The sequence below is a fragment of the Triplophysa dalaica genome, chromosome 22 (assembly GCF_015846415.1).
Source record: "Triplophysa dalaica isolate WHDGS20190420 chromosome 22, ASM1584641v1, whole genome shotgun sequence".
Classification (NCBI taxonomy): domain Eukaryota; kingdom Metazoa; phylum Chordata; class Actinopteri; order Cypriniformes; family Nemacheilidae; genus Triplophysa; species Triplophysa dalaica.
In genome coordinates, this window is record NC_079563.1 from 20,098,792 (window position 1) to 20,119,568 (window position 20,777).

The following is a 20,777-nucleotide window of genomic DNA, read 5'->3' on the forward strand; positions in this document are numbered from 1 at the left end:
AGAGAAACTATGATTTCAGTAGAATGAGTAAATGATCAAAGGATTTTCATTAAACGGTGACCTCATGATTGATGGTAAAGATGATCAGTAGTGTAATGAATGGAGAGATTTCTGAGATCTTCTCATAGATATTCTTTCTTTTATGATTTCCTTATGTGTTTGAATGCAGAAATCTTCAGGTAACAGCGTCAGTGGCAGAAATGTTGAGTTGAATAAGCCTCTGTGTTTATTGTGTTAAAGTCGAACTGCTGTGGAGTCGCTGGACATTTCTGTGAACGCTTCTGTGTTTCCATTCTGACTGCAGGAATGCACATTCACATAAACACACACACACACAGAGAGAGAGAGAGAGAGTAATGAAGTCCAGCTGGAGCTGAACTCTCCCTCTCTCTCAGTCTCTCCATGTGAAAGTATTTAAAGAGCCCGTACACAAGATCCTGACAGCCGTGTGCTCCATCAACAAACCACGAGTTTAGTCTCTTTAGCTCTTTCACTTTCCAAGACGGGGTGTGTGAACTGAACTTCATTTTGTACATGCACAAAAACTCAATAAGAAAACCTTCAAATGAAACAAAATACTAGTTTTTTATTTGAAAAACATGGAGGAACTTTCCAGCATGGTGATTTTTATAGTGCAGTGTGTTCAGTGCTCCTTCTGATCCCACAGATCTGACTTAAGCTTTATCATGCTGAGTTTGGCAAGCTCTTGTGTCTTATATGATTTTGTTGACCTACCAGTATAGAGCAGTGCTGACCAGCGGCTGTAAAGAGAAAAGATGAGATATGAGATCACGGATCAGAGGACACAACTGAACAACAGTCTAGAGAGAGAAAGAACAAACCAACCTCTCACAGCCAAAGAAAGAGAGAAAGAAAAGCTGCCGGTGTGTGCGTGTGTCTGTGCGTGTGTTTCCATCTGGAGGTGGTTACGCAGGCATGTTCCCTCCAGGGCCAAAAACCCGGAGCGTTTCCTGTGAGAGAGGAAGACTAAGAAATGAAAAGAGAAAGAGACGTATTAATGGATCCTACAGCACATCTGGCTTCTATTAGAGCAGACGAGAGCAGCCAAACTAAGAGAGAGCAACAGAAGAACTGACCTATTTCTGCTCACAATACTAACATTCTGATGAGATTAAACAGACATCCTAGTCGAACATCACACACCCAACATCTCTAGAGCTCAACATCACACACCCTAAACCCAACATCTCTACAGCCCATCATCACACACCCTAAAACCAACATCTCTACAGCCCATCATCACACATCCTAAACCCAACATCTCTACAGCCCATCATCACACATCCTTAACCCAACATCTCTACAGCCCATCATCACACACCCTAAACCCAACATCTCTACAGCCCATCATCACACATCCTTAACCCAACATCTCTACAGCCCATCATCACACACCCTAAACCCAACATCTCTACAGCCCATCATCACACACCCTTAACCCAACATCTCTACAGCCCATCATCACACACCCTAAACCCAACATCTCTACAGCCCATCATCACACATCCTAAACCCAACATCTCTACAGCCCATCATCACACACCCTAAACCCAACATCTCTACAGCCCATCATCACACATCCTAAACCCAACATCTCTACAGCCCATCATCACACATCCTTAACCCAACATCTCTACAGCCCATCATCACACACCCTAAACCCAACATCTCTACAGCCCATCATCACACATCCTTAACCCAACATCTCTACAGCCCATCATCACACACCCTAAACCCAACATCTCTACAGCCCATCATCACACACCCTTAACCCAACATCTCTACAGCCCATCATCACACACCCTTAACCCAACATCTCTACAGCCCATCATCACACATCCTTAACCCAACATCTCTACAGCCCATCATCACACATCCTAAACCCAACATCTCTACAGCCCATCATCACACACCCTAAACCCAACATCTCTACAGCCCATCATCACACATCCTTAACCCAACATCTCTACAGCCCATCATCACACACCCTAAACCCAACATCTCTACAGCCCATCATCACACACCCTAAACCCAACATCTCTACAGCCCATCATCACACACCCTAAACCCAACATCTCTACAGCCCATCATCACACACCCTAAACCCAACATCTCTACAGCCCATCATCACACACCATAAACCCAACATCTCTCAACATCCCAGCATGTGTCTCCAGTGTCGTCTCTCTGCTGTGTTTCTTCTCAACAGGAGTGTGTTGGTGTTGTTTGATGCTGGTTGACTTTGACAGCTTCATACCACAGTCTGGGAGTTCTGCCAGACAACCAGAGAGGGAGACACACAGGGAGTTTCTGGGTTCACTCACTTCAGACAGTTAATCCTCATCCCACCCAGTCAGTCTCTCTCTGCCCCTCCCCCAGTACAGCAGGAGGAGGAGTCTGTCATATGATTGACACCTGCAATCTTTACAATAATCCCTTTACAACACAAATAATGAACAGACGAAACCCGACTCAAGCTTGAGATGAATAAATGAATAGAATAGATGAATAAATCACAAGAGAATGTGGAATGTATGTCAGTGGAAACATCGGCCTGCAGATGTTTAGTCTACATGAAGCAATAAAGTGCTGCTGTTTCATGGCTTACTTTAGCTATTAGTTAAACACTAAACTGTTTTGTTTTTCATTATTTCATCATGATTCATTGTCCAGAATCTGTCATAACAGCAAATACAAACTAACATTTCAATATCACAGCATAACTTTCATATTTTGTGCTTTGCTGCCTCCTTGTGTTCACACAAATAACAAACATTCACCCAGACTCGATTTAAAAAAACGTTTAAAATAATTCGGAGAGCTGGTAAAAGATTTAAAGATTAAACATGTTTTCATACAATATGTGGGAAGACGAGAAGTTACCCAAATCCACTGACTTTTATTGAGCAAAAGGGCAAGTTTGATCTGGATCATAAAGAAAATGCTCTATCATATCCACGGACTATATGAGGAAAATATAGACATATATTATGAAAAAAATACTAAAATACAGATAAACACATAAACAGCTTGATATTATTTTGCGAAGACAGTGTTTATTCAGACTTTAGTCATCGAGATTTTTAGTTTAGATTTTGAAAAAATAGAAAAAAAATCTAATAATAAATAAATGATATATCGAATGTATATTTCTGATCAGATTTTTTAACGCGCACTTAGTTTTGACAATCTGACAAAAAGATAAATACTCTCGCGATACGGTGACGTCATACGCCGATTGTCTGCGCAGCGGCGCGTGAAGTCGAGCACATCTTTTATCTTCACAAAACTGCAGCTGATGAGAAATGATTTGCAAACTTTCTAAACGATCGTTTATGTCCATTGAGATTATATGAAGCTGTAAATGAAACACTGGATGAATCTGCTGACAGAAGAGTGAGTGATCTGCAATCGTTTGACATTTTTATTTACACTTTTATCCAAAGCGGCTTATACATTTATAGATATATACACTCACCTATAGGATGATTAGGAACACCTGTTCAATTTCTCATTAATGTAATTATTGTGGTGGTGTAATGGTGTGGGGGATGTTTTCTTGGCACACTTTAGGCCCCTTAGTGTCAATTGGGCATCGTTTAAATGCCACGGCCTACCTGAGCATTGTTTCTGACCATGTCCATCCCTTTATGACCACCATGTACTCATCCTCTGATGGCTTCTTCCAGCAGGATAATGCACCATGTCACAAAGCTTCAATCATTTCAAATTGGTTTCTTGAACATGACAATGAGTTCACTGTACTAAAATGTCCCCACAGTCACCAGATCTCAACTCAATAGAGCATCTTTGGGATGTGGTGGAACGGGAGCTTCGTGCATCCCACAAATCTCCATCAACTGCAAGATGCTATCCTATCAATATGGGCCAACATTTCTAAAGAATGCTTTCAGCACCTTGTTGAATCAATGCCACGTAGAATTAAGGCAGTTCTGAAGGCCAAAGGGGCTCAAACACAGTATTAGTATGGTGTTCCTAATAATCCTTTAGGTGAGAGTATATGCGCAATCCCAGGGATCGAAACCACAACTTTGGGTTGTTAACACAATGCTCTTAACACTGAGCTACAGGAAAGCATTTAAATGTTGTGTCGTGCTAAGATTTATTGTGTTCAGTAGATTAGTTAAACATAAGTGGTGAAGGGTTGTTTGGTCATTTTTTACTTGTGTTAGTTGTGGAGAGATGTTTCATTGTATAATTTTATTATTTTTAGAAGTTTCTCAATGAATATTTGTAAATATTGTAAACATCGCGTCATTGCTCTTGTTGTGTTGGGCTTGTTAGAGATTGTTATGTTCTCATTTGTTATGGATTGTTATTGTTCAGTCTCATTTGACAACATTAGTAAAGTACATTAGTTAACATACTAGTTAGTCATACTTTTGTGTCTCTACTGCCGTCTCGTTACTTTGTGTATTTTTCTCTATGTGTGTTGTTGAAGTCAAACTATGGAATCATATTTAAATTTTCCCATTTTTATGGCTGTGTCTTGCTAATGACTCGAGCGCTACATGATGATGCTTTTGTTTCATAAAAACATCTTTATAGAGATCTTTTACTGTTTCTAAAGGGTTCCATAAACAGGACAAGTGTCAGCTGATATTTGATTTTAATGAGATCAACAAAACTTCATTACAAAACCTTATGTGTCATTATGAATCATGAATGTTCAGCACTGCAAAGAGAGAGAGAGACAGAGAGAGAGATATATATATATATATAGAGAGAGAGAGAGAGAAACAGAGAGAGTGAGTGAGAGGATCAGAAACACAAGAATGGACCTGCCGCACACAAACACTGACGCTGGGATGTGTTGAGAAGTGGTTTGTTCTGCATTAGAAGAGTAAAGAGAAGTATAGCAGAGCAGACTGATAAACTCCTGTAGCTCTGAGTGACGTGACTTTGATATTACAGAAAATTAAGAGCAGAATCCAAACACAGAAGAGAGAGACACACCTAAAAAAACACAAAGAGCAGAAAGAGAGAGAGAGACGGTAGATGAGACGGGAAGAGAGAGACACACACACACCAAAAAAGGGATTGAGTTTGAGCTGTAAGTTCTGTTGGCAGGAGAAACACACAAACAGAAGAATAAAGAGAGAGAGAAAGAGAGAGAGAGAGAGAGAGAGAGAGAGAGGAAGCGTGTGCTGTTGACAGTTCATGGTTTGAGGATACAGAGGTCACACACCGACACAAGTTCTACTGGAGGGTGTAAAGAGAGATGGATTAGCGTGTGTTTGGCGTGTAGAGGAGCAGTCGTGTTTCAGGAGTCTTGGAGCGGCATTATAGATGATTGAGAAGATCTCTGGAACGCCGCCATGTCTACGGGCCACGGGCCCAAAACACCCGCTCAACCCAGAGACACCCTGTCCTGTGAGCCCATCCTGAAGGATCCGCCGGCGGGTCACGTGACGAGTCCGGTCGGCCTGCAGACGCTGCTGGACCTGCTGGTGGGGGTTTACCAGGAGTTTCGATCGTCCACTCCGGCGAGAGAGAAATACATCAGACGTTTCCTTCAGTGGGGTTAGTGGATCTCTCTCTCTCTCTCACTCTCACTCTCTCTCTCTCACTCTCTCTCTCTCTCTCTCTCACACATCATGACAGAGTTCATGTGACGGATTCTCTTGATGACACTTGATAGATTTTCTGCATGTATGTGAAGCCTGACAGCAGATGTGTCGCTGAACACTTTGACTCACAATGAGTTCTGGAATGACAGGTGTTAATAATGACAGAATGTGTGTGTGTGTGTGTGTGTGTGACGTCAGTGTGTGTTAGTTTGTACAGGAGTGTTCATACCTTTAAGAGAACTCACTTGTCACCACACAACAAAACATGCCAAACACACACACACACACACTCCTACACACACACACACACAAACTCACACACACTGATACAAGCAAACAGACAAACACACACACACACAGACACACACACTGAGCAGTGGCAGTGTTGACACTATGGGTCACACCCTACATGGACAACACGAGAGAGAGAGAGAAGCATGAATCAACAAATATAGGAACAATCTCTCTCTCTCTTTGTGTGTTTATGTGTGACATTCCGTCAAAGAGTTCAATACAGAACAGATATTTATATTCTTCTCGTGTTGTGATGATGTGTGTTTCACAATGTTATGTGTGGTATTCTCCCACAGTGTGTATGTGTTCATGTCGCTTAGCAACCGTAAACCATATTATTGTTAATAACTGTAGAAGTGTTTGCATTGCAGTGGTGTAGTCACATTCAGTAAATATAATGCTCAAGGGGACAGTTCACGCAAAACTGAAAATTCTGTCATTATTTACTGACCCTCATGTAACTTCATACCTGTGTACGGTCAATTACTTTGTTCTGTTAAGCACAAAGAGAGATATTTGGAAGAATGTCAGCTGTTTTCATTTCTGGTAGTCAGAGGCAGGGGCGCTGCTAGGGGTGGGCTTAGGGGGCTGAAGCCCTGAAAGTTTTCAGTAAAGTGCGTCTCTTGTGAGTCTACCCATGGGCAAATGTGTGTGGGTCCTTCTTCACAATATAGAGTAAAAACAACGGCACTCTCCCGCGCTGATGTCCAGAGCAGATGGAAAATCTCTCTTTAAACAGTCTGAAACATGTGTGTGCTATTCTCAGATTGATGTCATGTGATCTATTAAAGGCCAACAGACATATGAAGAGAAGAACTCTTGTGTCTGAAGTTAAGATTGGTCTCAGACTCAGATTCACCATTTGTTTGTCTCAATGTGTCATGTTATTGCTCACAGGATTCTTCTTCAGAGCATTGATGAGTTTCATTTAAGGATCAACTTATTCTCACATGTAGAAAAACACTGAAATAAAAAGAGAATCAAGTGAGAGTGTTATTGTGTGAACACATGAAGAGTGTGGAGGTGTAAATGAATGTAGAGATGAAATCATCTGATTTGAGTCAATGTGCAGAAGTTTTTATTGAGATCTTCAATCATATTGACTTTTGATTGACAGACGAGACAAATCTCAGCTCAGTTTGACACATTAATGACATCTCTTCTCAAACTCTCATCACTCTTGATCTCAAGAGAAATATCTGAGACACACATAAGACGTACATTTCCAGTTGCTCTGCATTTCATCATGAATATTTTGATGTGATATGAGATGTTATGTCATGTTTTGTCTTCTCTGTCTCTCTGTGATCTCAGCTGAGCCTCTGGTGAGACAGGTGAAGAACACTCGCTTGAGTAGAGATGATTTTGAGATCTTGAAGGTGATCGGTAGAGGAACGTTCAGTGAGGTGAGACCATCTCAGTGCTGATGCTCAGTGTATTCCTGCACTACACATATAAACTCTTTTGTGTTGTGTTATTGTTGTGTTTGTGTTGTTGTGTTTCTGTTTGTGTTGTTGTGTTGTGTGTCTGATTCAGGTGGCTCTGGCGCGCATGTGCAGCACTCAGCAGGTGTACGCACTGAAAATCATGAACAAGTGGGACATGCTGAAACGTGGAGAGGTGAAACCTGCTTCTGTTCTCCAGAGACACACTTGTGTCATGTGATGATGTCATTATTCACTGTTGTGTGTTCAGACGGCGTGTTATCAGGAGGAGAGAGAGGTTCTGCTCAGAGGAGATCGACGCTGGATCACACAACTGCATTACGCCTTTCAGGATGACAATTATCTCGTACGTGTGTGTGCTTGTGCGTATGAGTGTGTGTGCGTGTTTGTGCCTGCGTGTGTGTGTGTGCGTGTATGAGTGTGTGTGTGTGTTTGTGTGTGTGTGTGTATGAGTGTGTGTGTGTGTGTAACGTCCAGTATCATGTGTGTTGTGTGTTGTGAAGTATCTGGTGATGGATTATTATGTCGGTGGAGATCTGCTGACGTTGCTCAGTAAGTTTGGAGATGGTGTCCCAGAAGACATGGCTCAGTTCTATCTGGCTGAGATGGTGATGGCCATCGACTCCGTCCACAGACTGGGTTACGTGCACAGGTAAGTGACTCACATGTGTGTGTGTGTGTGTGTCATCACATGTCTCCAGTGACCGCTGTAATGTGTGTGTTCTTCTCTAGAGACATTAAACCTGATAACATCCTGCTGACTGCTGACGGTCACGTGAGGTTGGGTGATTTTGGCTCGTGTCTTCATCTGGATGATGATGGGCTGGTGAGCTCATATTGACCTTCATGACTCTCACACATCGATCATAAAGGTCCTGATGAAGTATTCAGGAGTGATGGAGAGGTTTTCTGCACAGATTCACTCCTCGCTGGCTGTGGGCACTCCAGATTATCTGTCACCGGAGATCCTGCGGGCGGTGGAGGGTGGAGGAGGGTACGGTGTGGAGTGTGACTGGTGGGCTCTGGGCGTCTGCGCATACGAGATGCTTTTCGGAACACCTCCTTTTTATGCCGAGTCCATTTCTGAGACCTATGCCAAAATAATCCACTACAAGGTAAAACAACATCAGAGACGCTGGGGTCTTCTGTGGTTCAAGTGTGTTGGGTGCTGTGAGAAGTTTTGAACTCAAATATCACGGCCTGATTCTGCTAGAAAGATGCTCAGTGCTGACACACACGATAAACACTCAAATAAAAGAGATCATCAGAAATTATGTTGACCTGTGAGAAGAGTTCATCAGAAACATTTACTGAAACTCTACAAACTTCCTTCACACTGAATAAAGAAGTACAGAAACCAAACGTTCACATCAGCAGTGACCAGCGTGTGGGTGTGTGTGTGTGTTTCTATGTGTGCATGTGTGCGTGTGTGTGTGTGTGTGTGTGCACACTGTTATTTTCGGGCATGAAATGTTTTAGGAGCACACGTGAAGTCTCTGAAGGAGCGACGTGCCTCTCATGTGATATTTGTGCTGATTTCAGGATTCTTTTGAATGTCCCGCTGTGAGTTCAGAGGTGTCGTCTGATGCGTGCTCGCTCATCACGGCTCTGATCTGTGATCGCACTGAGAGACTGGGTTCACGAGGATCTGGAGACTTTCAAAAACATCCCTTCTTCAGCGGTCTGGACTGGACTTCTCTTCATCTGCTTCCTGCACCGTATCATCCAGACGTCTCCAACGACACAGACACGTCTAACTTTGATGTTCTGGATGACGGTCTCAGTGAAACGGTACCTGAACAAACCAAACCACAGAGTCTCTTCTCAAACTCTATCGACAGACATATTTCTGACTCATGAAAAACATCTGAGACGCACACGAGTGTCTGTTTGCTCTCCACTTAATCTCAATGAGTCATCTAAGAATTGACATAAAGTTTGTTTTCACGTAAAATTATGAAAGAAAGTTGTGTGTGTTTCAGGAGAGTTTGTGTGATGTCATGGACCGCGCTCCTGTCGGAGTTCATCTGGCGTTTGTGGGTTACTCTTACACAGCCACCAGGTCAGATCCTCATCAGTCTTCATCACAAAGTTGAGTTCTTTTGAGCCTCTAACAGCATCTGCAGCGTGTTTGTGTTACAGAGAGACGGGTGCGATGGACCGCAGCGCTGACATCATGATGGAGATCGACAGACATCGGCACAGAGACCGTCTGCACCTGCAGGACAATCGGGTATGATGCTCTCTCAGCTTCTTCATGTTTGTTCTCAGTGTGGATTAGGATTGATCTGGATCTCCTGCTTTAGAATCAGTCGTGGCATCAGACAGACGCAGAATCTGTTCCAGAACCCAACACAGAGCAGATGAGCGGCGGGACACACACTGAAGATCTGCAGAGGTACGTCACATGATCATGTCAGATCTCAGCTGAGGGTTGATCTGAACCATCACACGATCACACCAGATTCCCCGTCTGTGATGTCATCAGACTGGCTTTTCTTTGTTGTGTACCTGCTCGACCTGTCTCGTGATCCTCAGAGGCGTCCGCACCTGCTCAATCCCTCACTGCTGTGCTCTTTCATAAACACAGTCAACGGTTCAGTCTGATTGTGTGGAATGAATGAGGCCGGACTGACGTGTTGTGTAACAGTTGTGTGATTTTCTTCAGGCGGTTACAGGCAGCTGAGCAGAGACACAGAGAGGTCGAGCAGCAGATGAGCGGCTTACGACATGAAATCTACAGACTGACTGCTGACGAGAACAAAAGTAAGAAACCAAACTTACACACAGACGTCTGCAGGAGACAGAAGATGGTTGAACTTGAGAAGAGTACACATGAACAACACGCATGAAACACGTGTCAGTGTACAGTATGAAGATTGATTTCAATGAAGAACTTAATGATTCAGCTTTAATGACGAGACTACTGAGATGTGAATGTCCTGTGTGTGTGTTTCCTGGGATGGAGTTGATAACACAATGCTCTACCAACTGAGCTACACGTTAAAGGGGTCATATGACACGGCTGAAAGGAATATTATGGTTCATTTTAGATCTGATGTAATGTGTCTACACGATTTAAGGTTTAAGGTTTTGCTCCGCCTCTCAGATTTTTGACAAAGCTCATGTCTCTGAAAAGCGAGGTGTGCTCTGATTGGCCAGTTCACCAGTGTGTAGTGATTGGTGGAATACTGTAAGCGTGTGAGGGAAATGTAACGCCTCTGACCATATTTGGAACATCAGGTTCCTCTTCAATTGTGCTGACAGGTACACCACCTTACTTGAGGATACATTTGGGCGGTCTCAGTCAAATCAGACCACCAACTGACGTAGATTTGTGGGGATGTGGTTACACCAGGAGTTTCATTTTTGCTCTTAGATAGAACGCATCTTTTGTTCCCACACTTTTATTTCTGGGAATTTTACACGTCTAATGCAAGCATTGGCAAATTATAACAAATCAAAGACACAGAAAAACATCTGTTCGTGCCGTATGACCCCATTAACCACACGTGAGCACAGAATACCTGTTATAATTGATATTTCTCACCGCTGCGGTCACTTAAATGCTTATTTCTCCTCCAATCACAGAGCTGTGTGTGTGTTGGCCGGTGCGCTATGAGCCTGTCCTCTGTTCAGACCCCATGCAGGATGTAAGCCCGACTCTCTCTCTCTCTCTCTCTCTCTCTCTCTTACTCTCACTCACTCATTCACTCTCTGTCTCTCTCTCTCACTCTCTCTCTCTCTCTCTTACTCTCATTCTCTGTCTCTCTCTCTCTCTCTCTCTCTCTTACTCTCTCTCTCTCTCTCTCTCTCTCACTCTCTGTCTCTCTCTCTCTCTCTCTCTCTCTCTCTCTCTCTCTTACTCTCACTCTCACTCTCTGTCTCTCTCTCTCTCTCTCTCTCTCTCTCTCTTACTCTCACTCACTCATTCACTCTCTGTCTCTCTCTCTCACTCTCTCTCTCTCTCTCTTACTCTCATTCTCTGTCTCTCTTTCTCTCTCTCTCTCTCTTACTCTCTCTCTCTCTCTCTCTCTCACTCTCTGTCTCTCTCTCTCTCTCTCTCTCTCTCTTACTCTCACTCACTTACTCACTCTCTGTCTCTGTCTCTCTCTCTCTCTCTCTCTCTCTCTCTCTCTCTTACTCTCACTCACTTACTCACTCTCTGTCTCTCTCTCTCTCTCTCTCTCTCTCTCTCTCTTACTCTCACTCTCACTCTCTGTCTCTCTCTCTCTCTCTCTCTCTCTCTCTCTCTCTCTCTCTCTCTTACTCTCACTCTCTGTCTCTCTCTCTCTCTCTCTCTCACTCCCTCTCTCTCTCTCTCTCTCTCTCTCTCTCTCTCTGTCTCTCTCTCTCCCTCTCTCTCTCTATCTCTCTATCTCTCTCTCTCTCTCTCTCTCACTCCCTCTCTCTCTCTCTCTCTCTCTCTGTCTCTCTCTCCCTCTCTCTCTCTATCTCTCTCTCTGTCTCTCTCTCTCTCTCTCTCTCTCTCTTACTCTCACTCACTCATTCACTCTCTGTCTCTCTCTCTCACTCTCTCTCTCTCTCTCTTACTCTCATTCTCTGTCTCTCTCTCTCTCTCTCTCTCTCTCTCTCTTACTCTCTCTCTCTCTCTCTCTCTCTCACTCTCTGTCTCTCTCTCTCTCTCTCTCTCTCTTACTCTCACTCACTTACTCACTCTCTGTCTCTGTCTCTCTCTCTCTCTCTCTCTCTCTCTCTCTCTCTTACTCTCACTCACTTACTCACTCTCTGTCTCTCTCTCTCTCTCTCTCTCTCTCTCTTACTCTCACTCTCACTCTCTGTCTCTCTCTCTCTCTCTCTCTCTCTCTCTTACTCTCACTCTCTGTCTCTCTCTCTCTCTCTCACTCCCTCTCTCTCTCTCTCTCTCTCTCTCTCTCTCTGTCTCTCTCTCTCCCTCTCTCTCTCTATCTCTCTATCTCTCTATCTCTCTATCTCTCTCTCTCTCTCTCACTCCCTCTCTCTCTCTCTCTCTCTCTCTGTCTCTCTCTCCCTCTCTCTCTCTATCTCTCTCTCTCTCTCTCTCTCTCTCTCTCTCACTCTCTCTCTCTCTCTCTCTGTTCATGGCTGTAAAACACACCAGCTGCTTGTCACGCTCATTCTATTCTTGTAGTATGAAGAGTTTGTAACATTTGTTAGATTGTGTGACACTCGGCAGACAGCCGTTCCCTCTGTCAGTGACATTCATACAGAACCCTGATGTTTGTAGAGCTCAGTGACGCCCCCTGCCTGTCATTACCCGCTAGTGACACCTCTACATCGACACCTGCTGCTCTTCAATCGGGTCAGTTAATAGATCTTTTTTGTTAATGATATGATATTTCAAGAATTTTTTACCGTGCATTCCAATGATATCAATCAAACTACATTTGGTTTGTTTTAATTTAACCTATACTAACTAACACAATAAAACACAATTAAAACGCGTTAAAATAAATTACTGACAAGGGGGAGCTTCATGTTTTTGATGAAAGACTACAAGTGCAAATGAATAAAAAAAGGTGTGAAAACGGTGGAAAAACACTTAGATTTTTCCTGTTTTATTTCATGGTGAGTTTCAAAAAACATCCTAACAGAAATAAAGAGAAAACCTTTTGCCTCCCAGCACTGAGCTTAACCCAGAATAAAGAAAGATGCAGAAATAAATGATCTATCCTGATGGTGTGTGACAGGTGTGGAGGCCTCAGGTGAGGAGTGAGTCGTATCTGCTGGTGTGTGCTGAGGGGACAGAAGGGATGCTGTGGACACGTCACTGTACCTCTGAACTCTCCTGATGCTTCACATCAACAACACACGCAGACACACTACACTTTACAACAGACACTGGACAAGAGAAAGACGTTCCTTACATCACTCTACACTGATGTGATGTTCAGTTCAGTTTTACTTTTAATGTTTGTCATTCACAGCAGAAGCAGACATGTTCATGATGTTCTGTGTGCTGACAGACTTCTCTCTGTTCTTCATGAAGAAGTGTTTCTATTCTGAGTGTTTCTATGACTATCAGACAGAAGAAGTGCTGACAGTAGATTCACATGCAGCATTTAACAGATCCACTCTTTCATCCCCACACGAGTAACCGCTGAACACTGAATTGTGTTTCATTACAGACATGCAACACTGTTTGAGTGTGTGAAACACTGACACAGTACTACACACATTATGCCATTATTTATCAAAGCTTGTGTTTTATTTTGTACAAAACAAAAGAAAATGAAATTGTATTATATACTAAAAAAAGATGTAATTTGAGTAAAGAAGTTTAAAATAAAGTTGAGTTATTTATTTTACATTTGTCACGTAAACATGTCCGTTTGTTTTTGCACACACACTTTATTTTCACAAACAGAAAGTATTCAACTACACACACACAAACACACACTTACACAGCGCCCAATGAGAGATGATTGTCATTTATGTAATTCTGTTTGATGTACTTCACCTTTAAAGAGAACCTGGATTGACTCTTAAAAAGCATTGACGCATAAATGATGTTTTTTAAACAATTTCATCCATAATAGAAATCTCTATATAATCCTATAAACAGAAGTGTGGGGGCACTGGTAACTTCTGAGGGGCCCTTTTACTGACCGTTAAAATTTGATATAAACATAACTGTGAACTATAAGATATAAAAATAATGAATCAATCGATCAACACACTAAAACAATGACTGAAAGACCAAAATAAGGCATGATAAATAAAACGGTGTTCTCAAGAGAGCTAAGCATGCGCAATTACATCAATAATATGATGGCACAAACAAAAAATTACATGTTTTCATGGGCAAACCAAATACAGTGGACAAATTCGGAATATGTTAATCTGTCCTTGATAATTATTTTGTAAGTATTCATTGCACAATGTTGCAGAATTAAATATAACACATGCCTTCTTGTTCTTTTGCTTCACGTTGCCGTTATTTCCACCCCAGACGAAAAGCTCATTTTTGAAGCCTTGGTAACTACATAAGCCACAGTAATGAAATATATTAAGTATGAAAAAGGACATTTCCAAAAGATTCCTCCAAAACTGCATGTGCAAATTATACGCAAATAACGTCTTGTTTAAAATAGTGTTTTTGAATCAGTGCTCAAGGGGGCCCTCTGGTGGTGCAGGGCTCTAGACACCTGCGTAGTCTGTTTATAAGAAAGAAGGGCTATGACTATAAACACAATGACATGTCACAATCATCTGTCATATCTGTGAATCACAGGATTAATAAATAATGTACATTTGCATTAAATGAACCTGCTAGTGCTAAAGTAAACTGATTCTCTTGCCTCCTGTTGTCAAATGTAAATGTTCAACGTGACTGAATGTTAAACCCCACATTTACACATAAGATATGTAGTACATAAACATAGAGAAAACTTGCGAAAGTATTTATTTGACAAAGGTAATAAACAGCAATGGCAAATGACACCATATGTGGAAATATGGCTTATTCTAACAACTCAAATAACGCACAAAGCTGAAAGTAAAGCGAACATTAGGCTTGATCAAATTGTTTTTGTCTACATCAGTCATTCTTCTGACTCTTTTGCTCGTGTGTTGTGTAGTGTGTCTTGAAATCTTCTCAAAGCTACACATTAAATCTTTTATAAGTCATTTGTTCCAGTGCGGACATCACTAGTGTATGTGTGTCTGTCAGGCACTTCCGGTCGCATCTTCTTCATCTTTGCTGCTGTCCAGAAGAACCTTTAACTCTTTCATCACAGTTCAGCCGTGACGACACGGTCAACGCTCCTGACAGCGGGCTCGCGCGCGCGTTCACATGTAGATCCCCGCCGGCGGGTAGAGCACGAAGGGGCTGATGCCGTGTTGCGCGGGACTCTCGAGCATGTGTTTGCGGTAATAACGGCGCAGCGCCGGACTGCCCGGATGCTGCTGTCGCACGTGCATGAAATATTCGTCCGGTCGGTTCGAGGTGAAGCCGCAGTCCTCACACACGAAGATCTTGGAGCGTCGCTGACGGTACGCGTACTGCTGCCGCACGCCGTGGATCTTACGCAGGTGAGACTCCAGTGAGCATCGCTGCGTGAACGCTTTGTCACACAGCTCGCACCTGTACGGACGGATACCTGAGAGAGCGAGAGAGAGAGTTGGAGAGAGAGAGAGAGAGATGGAGAGGGGGGGCGTTAAAGGGGTGAGCAGCATTTTCGGGTGAGGTTGAATGAGTGGATCATTGAGTGCGTTAACATGCACAAAATAAACGGATATCTATCAAAAATTATCTTAAAAAGAAAAATATTTTCACGTGTTAACAAGCAAAGTAATAAACCGGCTAAGAAGAAAACCGCTTTTAATTGGAAGTTTGAGACTTGGCGGGTTACTCGCGTGCAGTGACGTCATAGTCGATAGTCTGATTAGTCATTAAAAACGCAGAGGGAAAACGGTCAGAAACTGTATTTTTATATCTCTTCTCATGTCCGCAGTACCTGCATATGCAACAATATTTCTTCATTTAGACGTTTCTACATCAACTGCATGATTCCAGAGAGGACTTTTACTACCGCGCTTTCAGACACATAAACAAAACTGACAGAAAGTCCGCTAAAGCCGTTTACATGACCTTACATATATGTAACCCTGGATCACAAAAGCAGTCTTAAATAACACGGGAACATTTTTAGTAAAAGTACATTGTATGGGTCAAAATAATACATTTTTCTTTTATGCCAAAAGTCTTAAGGATATGAAGTAAAGATCATGTTCCAAGAAGATATTTTTTACATTTCCTACCTTAAATTTTTGTGAGTGGATGTCCTGTCACAGCGCCTCTGATTCACAACTTCAAAGACAATTTTCTCAATATTTAGATTTTTTGCACTCTCAGATTCATGAGTTTTTAACGGTTGTATCTCAGTCAGATATCGTCATATTCTAACAACTCGTACATCAATAGAAATATTATTTATTCAGCTTTCAGATTATGAAAAATCTCAAATTTGAAAAATGTTCCCATAAAAGTGCTTTTGTTGTCCAGGGTAACATATCAGTTTATTAAGCGTAATCGGAGTAAGACTGCATGAAAACGCGCTCACTGTAAAGTTACGCAGGTCAGGTTTGTGTGATTCTTCTCACCTGTGTGTGTTCGCATGTGTCTCTTCAGGTCAAAGGTGTCGTTGAAGCCTTTACCGCAGTACCTGCACGGGTGTCGTTTAATCATACTGTGACACTTCAGGTGACGGGTTAGCATGCGCTGCAAAGGAAACACTTTATGACACACAGAACACAGAAACTCTGAAGATCCACCCGATTCACGCACCTGCGGTCATAATAAAACACACAGTACATGAGCGAGAGAAACATGAAATAAATCCAGTGTGACGTGTCAGTCGTGTCATGTGATGGTTTACTTTGTTCTGAGGAGGCGATGTTAATGGAGGCGACAGACGAGAGCTTTGATGCAGCGGCTGAGCGTGAACTCTCTCCATCCCATAATCAACCGAACGAGAGGCCCGCACTGACTCCAGAGCAGCAGATGTGTGTTTGTGGATGGGCTGAGGGACGTCAGGCTCGGACTCCAGACCAGCGTCACAGTGTGTCTGCACATCTTCTGCAACAATCAGAGAAAAATCTCAGCAAATTCCCATCTGTGTTCACATCGTTCTCTCTCAGAAAAAAGTTCAGAGGTTTGACGCAGATGAGTTTAAACAACTCTGAGATGATCTTGAGATCTCCTGAAACTCCAGAGGCGACGCGTGATGAAAAATTTCACTCCAGGAGAATCAATTGAGCTTAGAAAAGAGTTTAGAATTCCTGCGAGCTTACTTTGTTTAAAAATAAATGAATTACAAATGTTGTATGACTTTAATAAGCTGAATAATGTGAGTATTAGATGCAGCAATAATCAGACATTATGTGACTCTAAGAGAACGATGCCTGAAACAGGCGTGCAGATGCACCAACTAGAAAGTGTTTGTAAATGTGAAATGTTGACGGTGTGTTACCTGTGTTTGGAGTCGTGCAGGTGTCAGATTCTCTCCACTGCCACCCGGCACACGCCGCCTGTTTTCTCTTCACCAGAAACGAGCGAGGCATCTTCAAGATCTGGATCAACGGCGTCCCGCTGAAAGTGAAAATCTCCTCACACTGACCGGTACTGCTTAATGTCTAGAGAGTAAATCTCAGAGCTCATTTCCATATCTCTAGAGAGAGAGAGAAAGAGAGAGAGAGTGTGTGTGTTAGCGTATGCTTTAACTGCAGCTCCGCTGGTTTGCATGCCAGGTAGAGAGAATCTGGTCTCCTCATTTAACTGGACCTGCCATGCAAATGCTCTTGTGCCGGTGCCGGCTGAAGGGCACGGCCGCTCTAACAGGAGCACGCACAGCCTGAACTGCTAGTAAAATTTTGCTTTTATTTCACGTTCCAGCTGATTGTCTGTCGGGTTTAAGTCACCTAAACTGGGACAAAGGCAATTCAAATGGCTTCTTTTACTGTTTACTATCGGTTAACATCGCAGCTCGGGAAGGTGAATAGATTTCTGTAGACCTAACAGATGTTCTTTTCTTTTGTCCCGACACTCAAAGCTTTCCATCAGTTATGCATCTCTTTGACTGGGTTGTAAACATATCGCCGCACTTTAACGAAGCGCAGGGCAGTTTTGGACATTAACACACCTGAGGTCGAGTCTCTCACATCATCATGTTTGAGAGCGTTTATTACTGTCGCACACGATAAGTGCTTTTGTCTGGAGCTGATGTCGTTTTCTGGCTGGAACACACTTCAAGACTTTTAAAATCTGAACAGACATCACACACTTGCAGAGTTTTGGAAAGTTTCAGATAGAAGCACATGAACTGATCAAATCTGCAGACTGGCACAAACTTTCTGCAACAAGTCCAATCTGAGCAAAAGTCTTGTAGTGTATTTTAGGCTTGAGATATTCTAAATACGATTGATTCTGTCATGAACCAAGAAGGCGGTGAGGATGAAGAAGTCACCTGTTTCCACTGACATTTGTTATTGATTGGTTGTTTTTTCCAGTGATGTAGGAGACAGACGTTATGATGGGGCCGTACAGTAGAGTACTGTCATCCGCAGACTCGCTCTAACTGTATGCAAATACTGTCCGTGTGCAGCCAGAGAACATTTTATCATATATGGAAACCTTGTGCGCTAATGAATCTCTTCAGAGTAGCTGGCAGATGAACGCGCGGAGCTTCTGAGGGGCGACAGTGGATTACCGTTTATGTGAAAGCAAATGTTGTGAGATCCTCAACTTTCACATGGAGCCCTCGCTTTAAACATGTCAAACAGTCGACGCGCTGGCTACACACTGCTTTGCATGTTTCTTTGAACAGTGGCGTGTTTAAACACGAAGAAGGGCACAGACTTTGACTGTTAAATGTCTCTGTTTGTAATGTGAACCACACCCGCTGGACAGAAAAGAGCCGTCCGTCCGTCCAGAAATATTTCATGTGTCTGTGACATGAGTGAGAACTAGCGTTTTAACAACACACCTCTTGACATTGAGATATGACTTCACGTTAACTTCACCTACATATGACAGTAGACACAATTCATCCAATGAAACATCTGATGACATTAAACAACATGAAGGTAGAAACAAAATAGCACATAGAGAAATCACCAATGGCATGAGCTGAGAGAGTTCAGTGAGAAAACAACAGTAAACACTTCTGTGCGATTGTTGCGTCAAAAACAACAATGTGAACAAAAGTCAAGTTTATCAAGGTCTTGAGGCAACATTAATCCAGTGTGTGCAAGCTGTCTGTACGATATTTAAACCACTCACAAGGTCTAAATGTACTTTTGTGTCTTTATTCATGTTGTTTAGAACTTTTATAAGATATACACATTTCTACTTCATATACATGAAGTCATTGAGAAACTTTTGACAAGTAACGAATGAAAGATGATGAAAAGACATTGAATTACATATTCTTACTTGTAAGCGTGCCTTTGTTCCCAACACTTATTGTTTAGATAAATGCCTCCGCCCCCCCACACTGTATTCAACCACATCCAACGGCCCCCCTCCCGCTTCTACCCAATAAATCATTTCAGAGCTTGACATTAACTGGAAGAGCCTTTATTCAATATGAAAATTGACAAATAATAAGACATATCTTGGTTTTTAGATGTTTTAAAATGTATTTCAGTGCTCCTTATGTTTCATTTTAAATGATTAGTCATTTTGAGGCCCCCCTTGGAAATCTGCTGGAGCCCCCTGTTGCGAACCAGAAATGCAATTATATTTTGCATAAGAAGCCATGCTAACATGTAGATAAAGATGAACAACAATGAAGAGGCTCATGCATTTACACAATTTTATATAAGCCACGTATAGTAATATATATGATGAGTTTGGTTCCAAAATGAGAGACCCCCGTTTTATAGTTTTACAGCAAAACATACAGCTTACCAACACAATAAAGCACTGTCAAAACACTCCACTACAAATAGTGATCAGAAATAACACAGCACTAATAACCCCTAGTGTTAAGGTAAAAGCGGTGCAGCTACCACCACCGGCCCACCTCCCGGCACACTCAGCTTCTTGCAGAATACAGAAATAAAGATAAACAAACCCCTTAAACAAAGACAGAAAACAAATAACAGAAACAAAAAGAATGCACAATTAAGACGATATGATCACATCACTAAATCACACAATCAGTCACAAAATTGTATGACAATGACAAGCTATTTGGCTGCGATCAATCTCTGTCATTAAGTCATTAAACAGTGATGATCCTGCAGCTAAAGGACTGGTGACAGTACCAACCAAATACAAACTAAGACAAGCACATAAACAGAAACAAACTCATGAAATAACAAAAAAAGAGCCCTTTAAGGCCCACTAGAGCCTAAGACAAATCGCCAGAGCAACAGATGAGCTGGGATCCCATGTTCAGTTTCCCCCCAAAGCAGCAGACGTGACTCGAAAAGCAAGGGTTACTGGCAGCAAGTTGTAAATATAGCTGCTCAAGCCTGATTGAATATCGGCACACCACGCGCACGCACGCACGCACGCACACACACACACACGTAATTACAGGCACAAAGTCATACGATAGATCTGTTAGTGAGTCAACAAACAGCTGGCACTCCGACTTGGCAACTAAGAGACGCCACACCGATGGAAACCCAGAAGGCACGCCACAAATGAGTGGATGTATGGATGTCACCACGAACAAACAACGAGCAGCCTCGATGGCCGAGTGTCACACTCCGCGGTCTCTTGGGATGAATCGCAAGGGGCGGGCTTTCGACAATGACGCATCCCAGGAGGCATGAACACAGATTCTATATACACTAAGGGCGGTACCCCATTGGCTAGATACATAATGAGGGTGACGTGGCAACGGGTCACTCACTTCACCACAATAATAAAACAACTAAAAACATGATTTTATATATGTTGGTGTGTGTATCA

The 20,777-nt window shown here is 42.6% G+C and overlaps 2 protein-coding genes and 1 long non-coding RNA gene across 6 annotated transcripts; 2 read left to right on the forward strand and 1 right to left on the reverse strand.

Moving 5' to 3' along the window:
• Positions 1-4,831: 4,831 nt before the first annotated feature.
• Positions 4,832-13,659, forward strand: LOC130411744 (myotonin-protein kinase). Of its 3 annotated transcripts, XM_056736596.1 has the most exons (15): positions 4,835-5,565; positions 7,221-7,312; positions 7,443-7,526; positions 7,602-7,697; positions 7,855-8,003; positions 8,084-8,177; positions 8,269-8,466; positions 8,894-9,142; positions 9,334-9,413; positions 9,494-9,584; positions 9,658-9,749; positions 10,020-10,117; positions 10,943-11,004; positions 12,579-12,653; positions 13,042-13,659. In XM_056736596.1, exons 1-15 carry the CDS (start codon positions 5,361-5,363, stop codon positions 13,141-13,143), a joined length of 1,767 nt encoding a protein of 588 aa, XP_056592574.1. In that variant the 5' UTR covers positions 4,835-5,360; the 3' UTR covers positions 13,144-13,659. The 3 variants fall into 3 exon arrangements, with proteins under 3 accessions (XP_056592575.1, XP_056592576.1, XP_056592574.1); XM_056736597.1 differs by lacking the exon at positions 10,943-11,004 and having other exon boundaries at positions 4,832-5,565; XM_056736598.1 differs by lacking the exons at positions 10,943-11,004; positions 12,579-12,653 and having other exon boundaries at positions 4,832-5,565.
• Positions 13,660-14,740: 1,081 nt separating this feature from the next.
• On the reverse strand, positions 14,741-17,455 carry zgc:171929 (uncharacterized protein LOC100124596 homolog). Of its 2 annotated transcripts, none has more exons than XM_056737047.1 (4): positions 17,326-17,455; positions 16,732-16,931; positions 16,457-16,574; positions 14,741-15,453 (listed from the first exon to the last, which is right to left on the reverse strand). In XM_056737047.1, exons 1-4 carry the CDS (start codon positions 17,414-17,416, stop codon positions 15,143-15,145), a joined length of 720 nt encoding a protein of 239 aa, XP_056593025.1. In that variant the 5' UTR covers positions 17,417-17,455; the 3' UTR covers positions 14,741-15,142. The 2 variants fall into 2 exon arrangements, with proteins under 2 accessions (XP_056593025.1, XP_056593024.1); XM_056737046.1 differs by having other exon boundaries at positions 16,457-16,640.
• Positions 15,274-19,414, forward strand: LOC130411992 (uncharacterized). Its single transcript, XR_008905141.1, has 2 exons — positions 15,274-15,385; positions 16,485-19,414. It is a non-coding gene; the product is annotated as an uncharacterized LOC130411992 (long non-coding RNA).
• Positions 19,415-20,777: the final 1,363 nt, after the last annotated feature.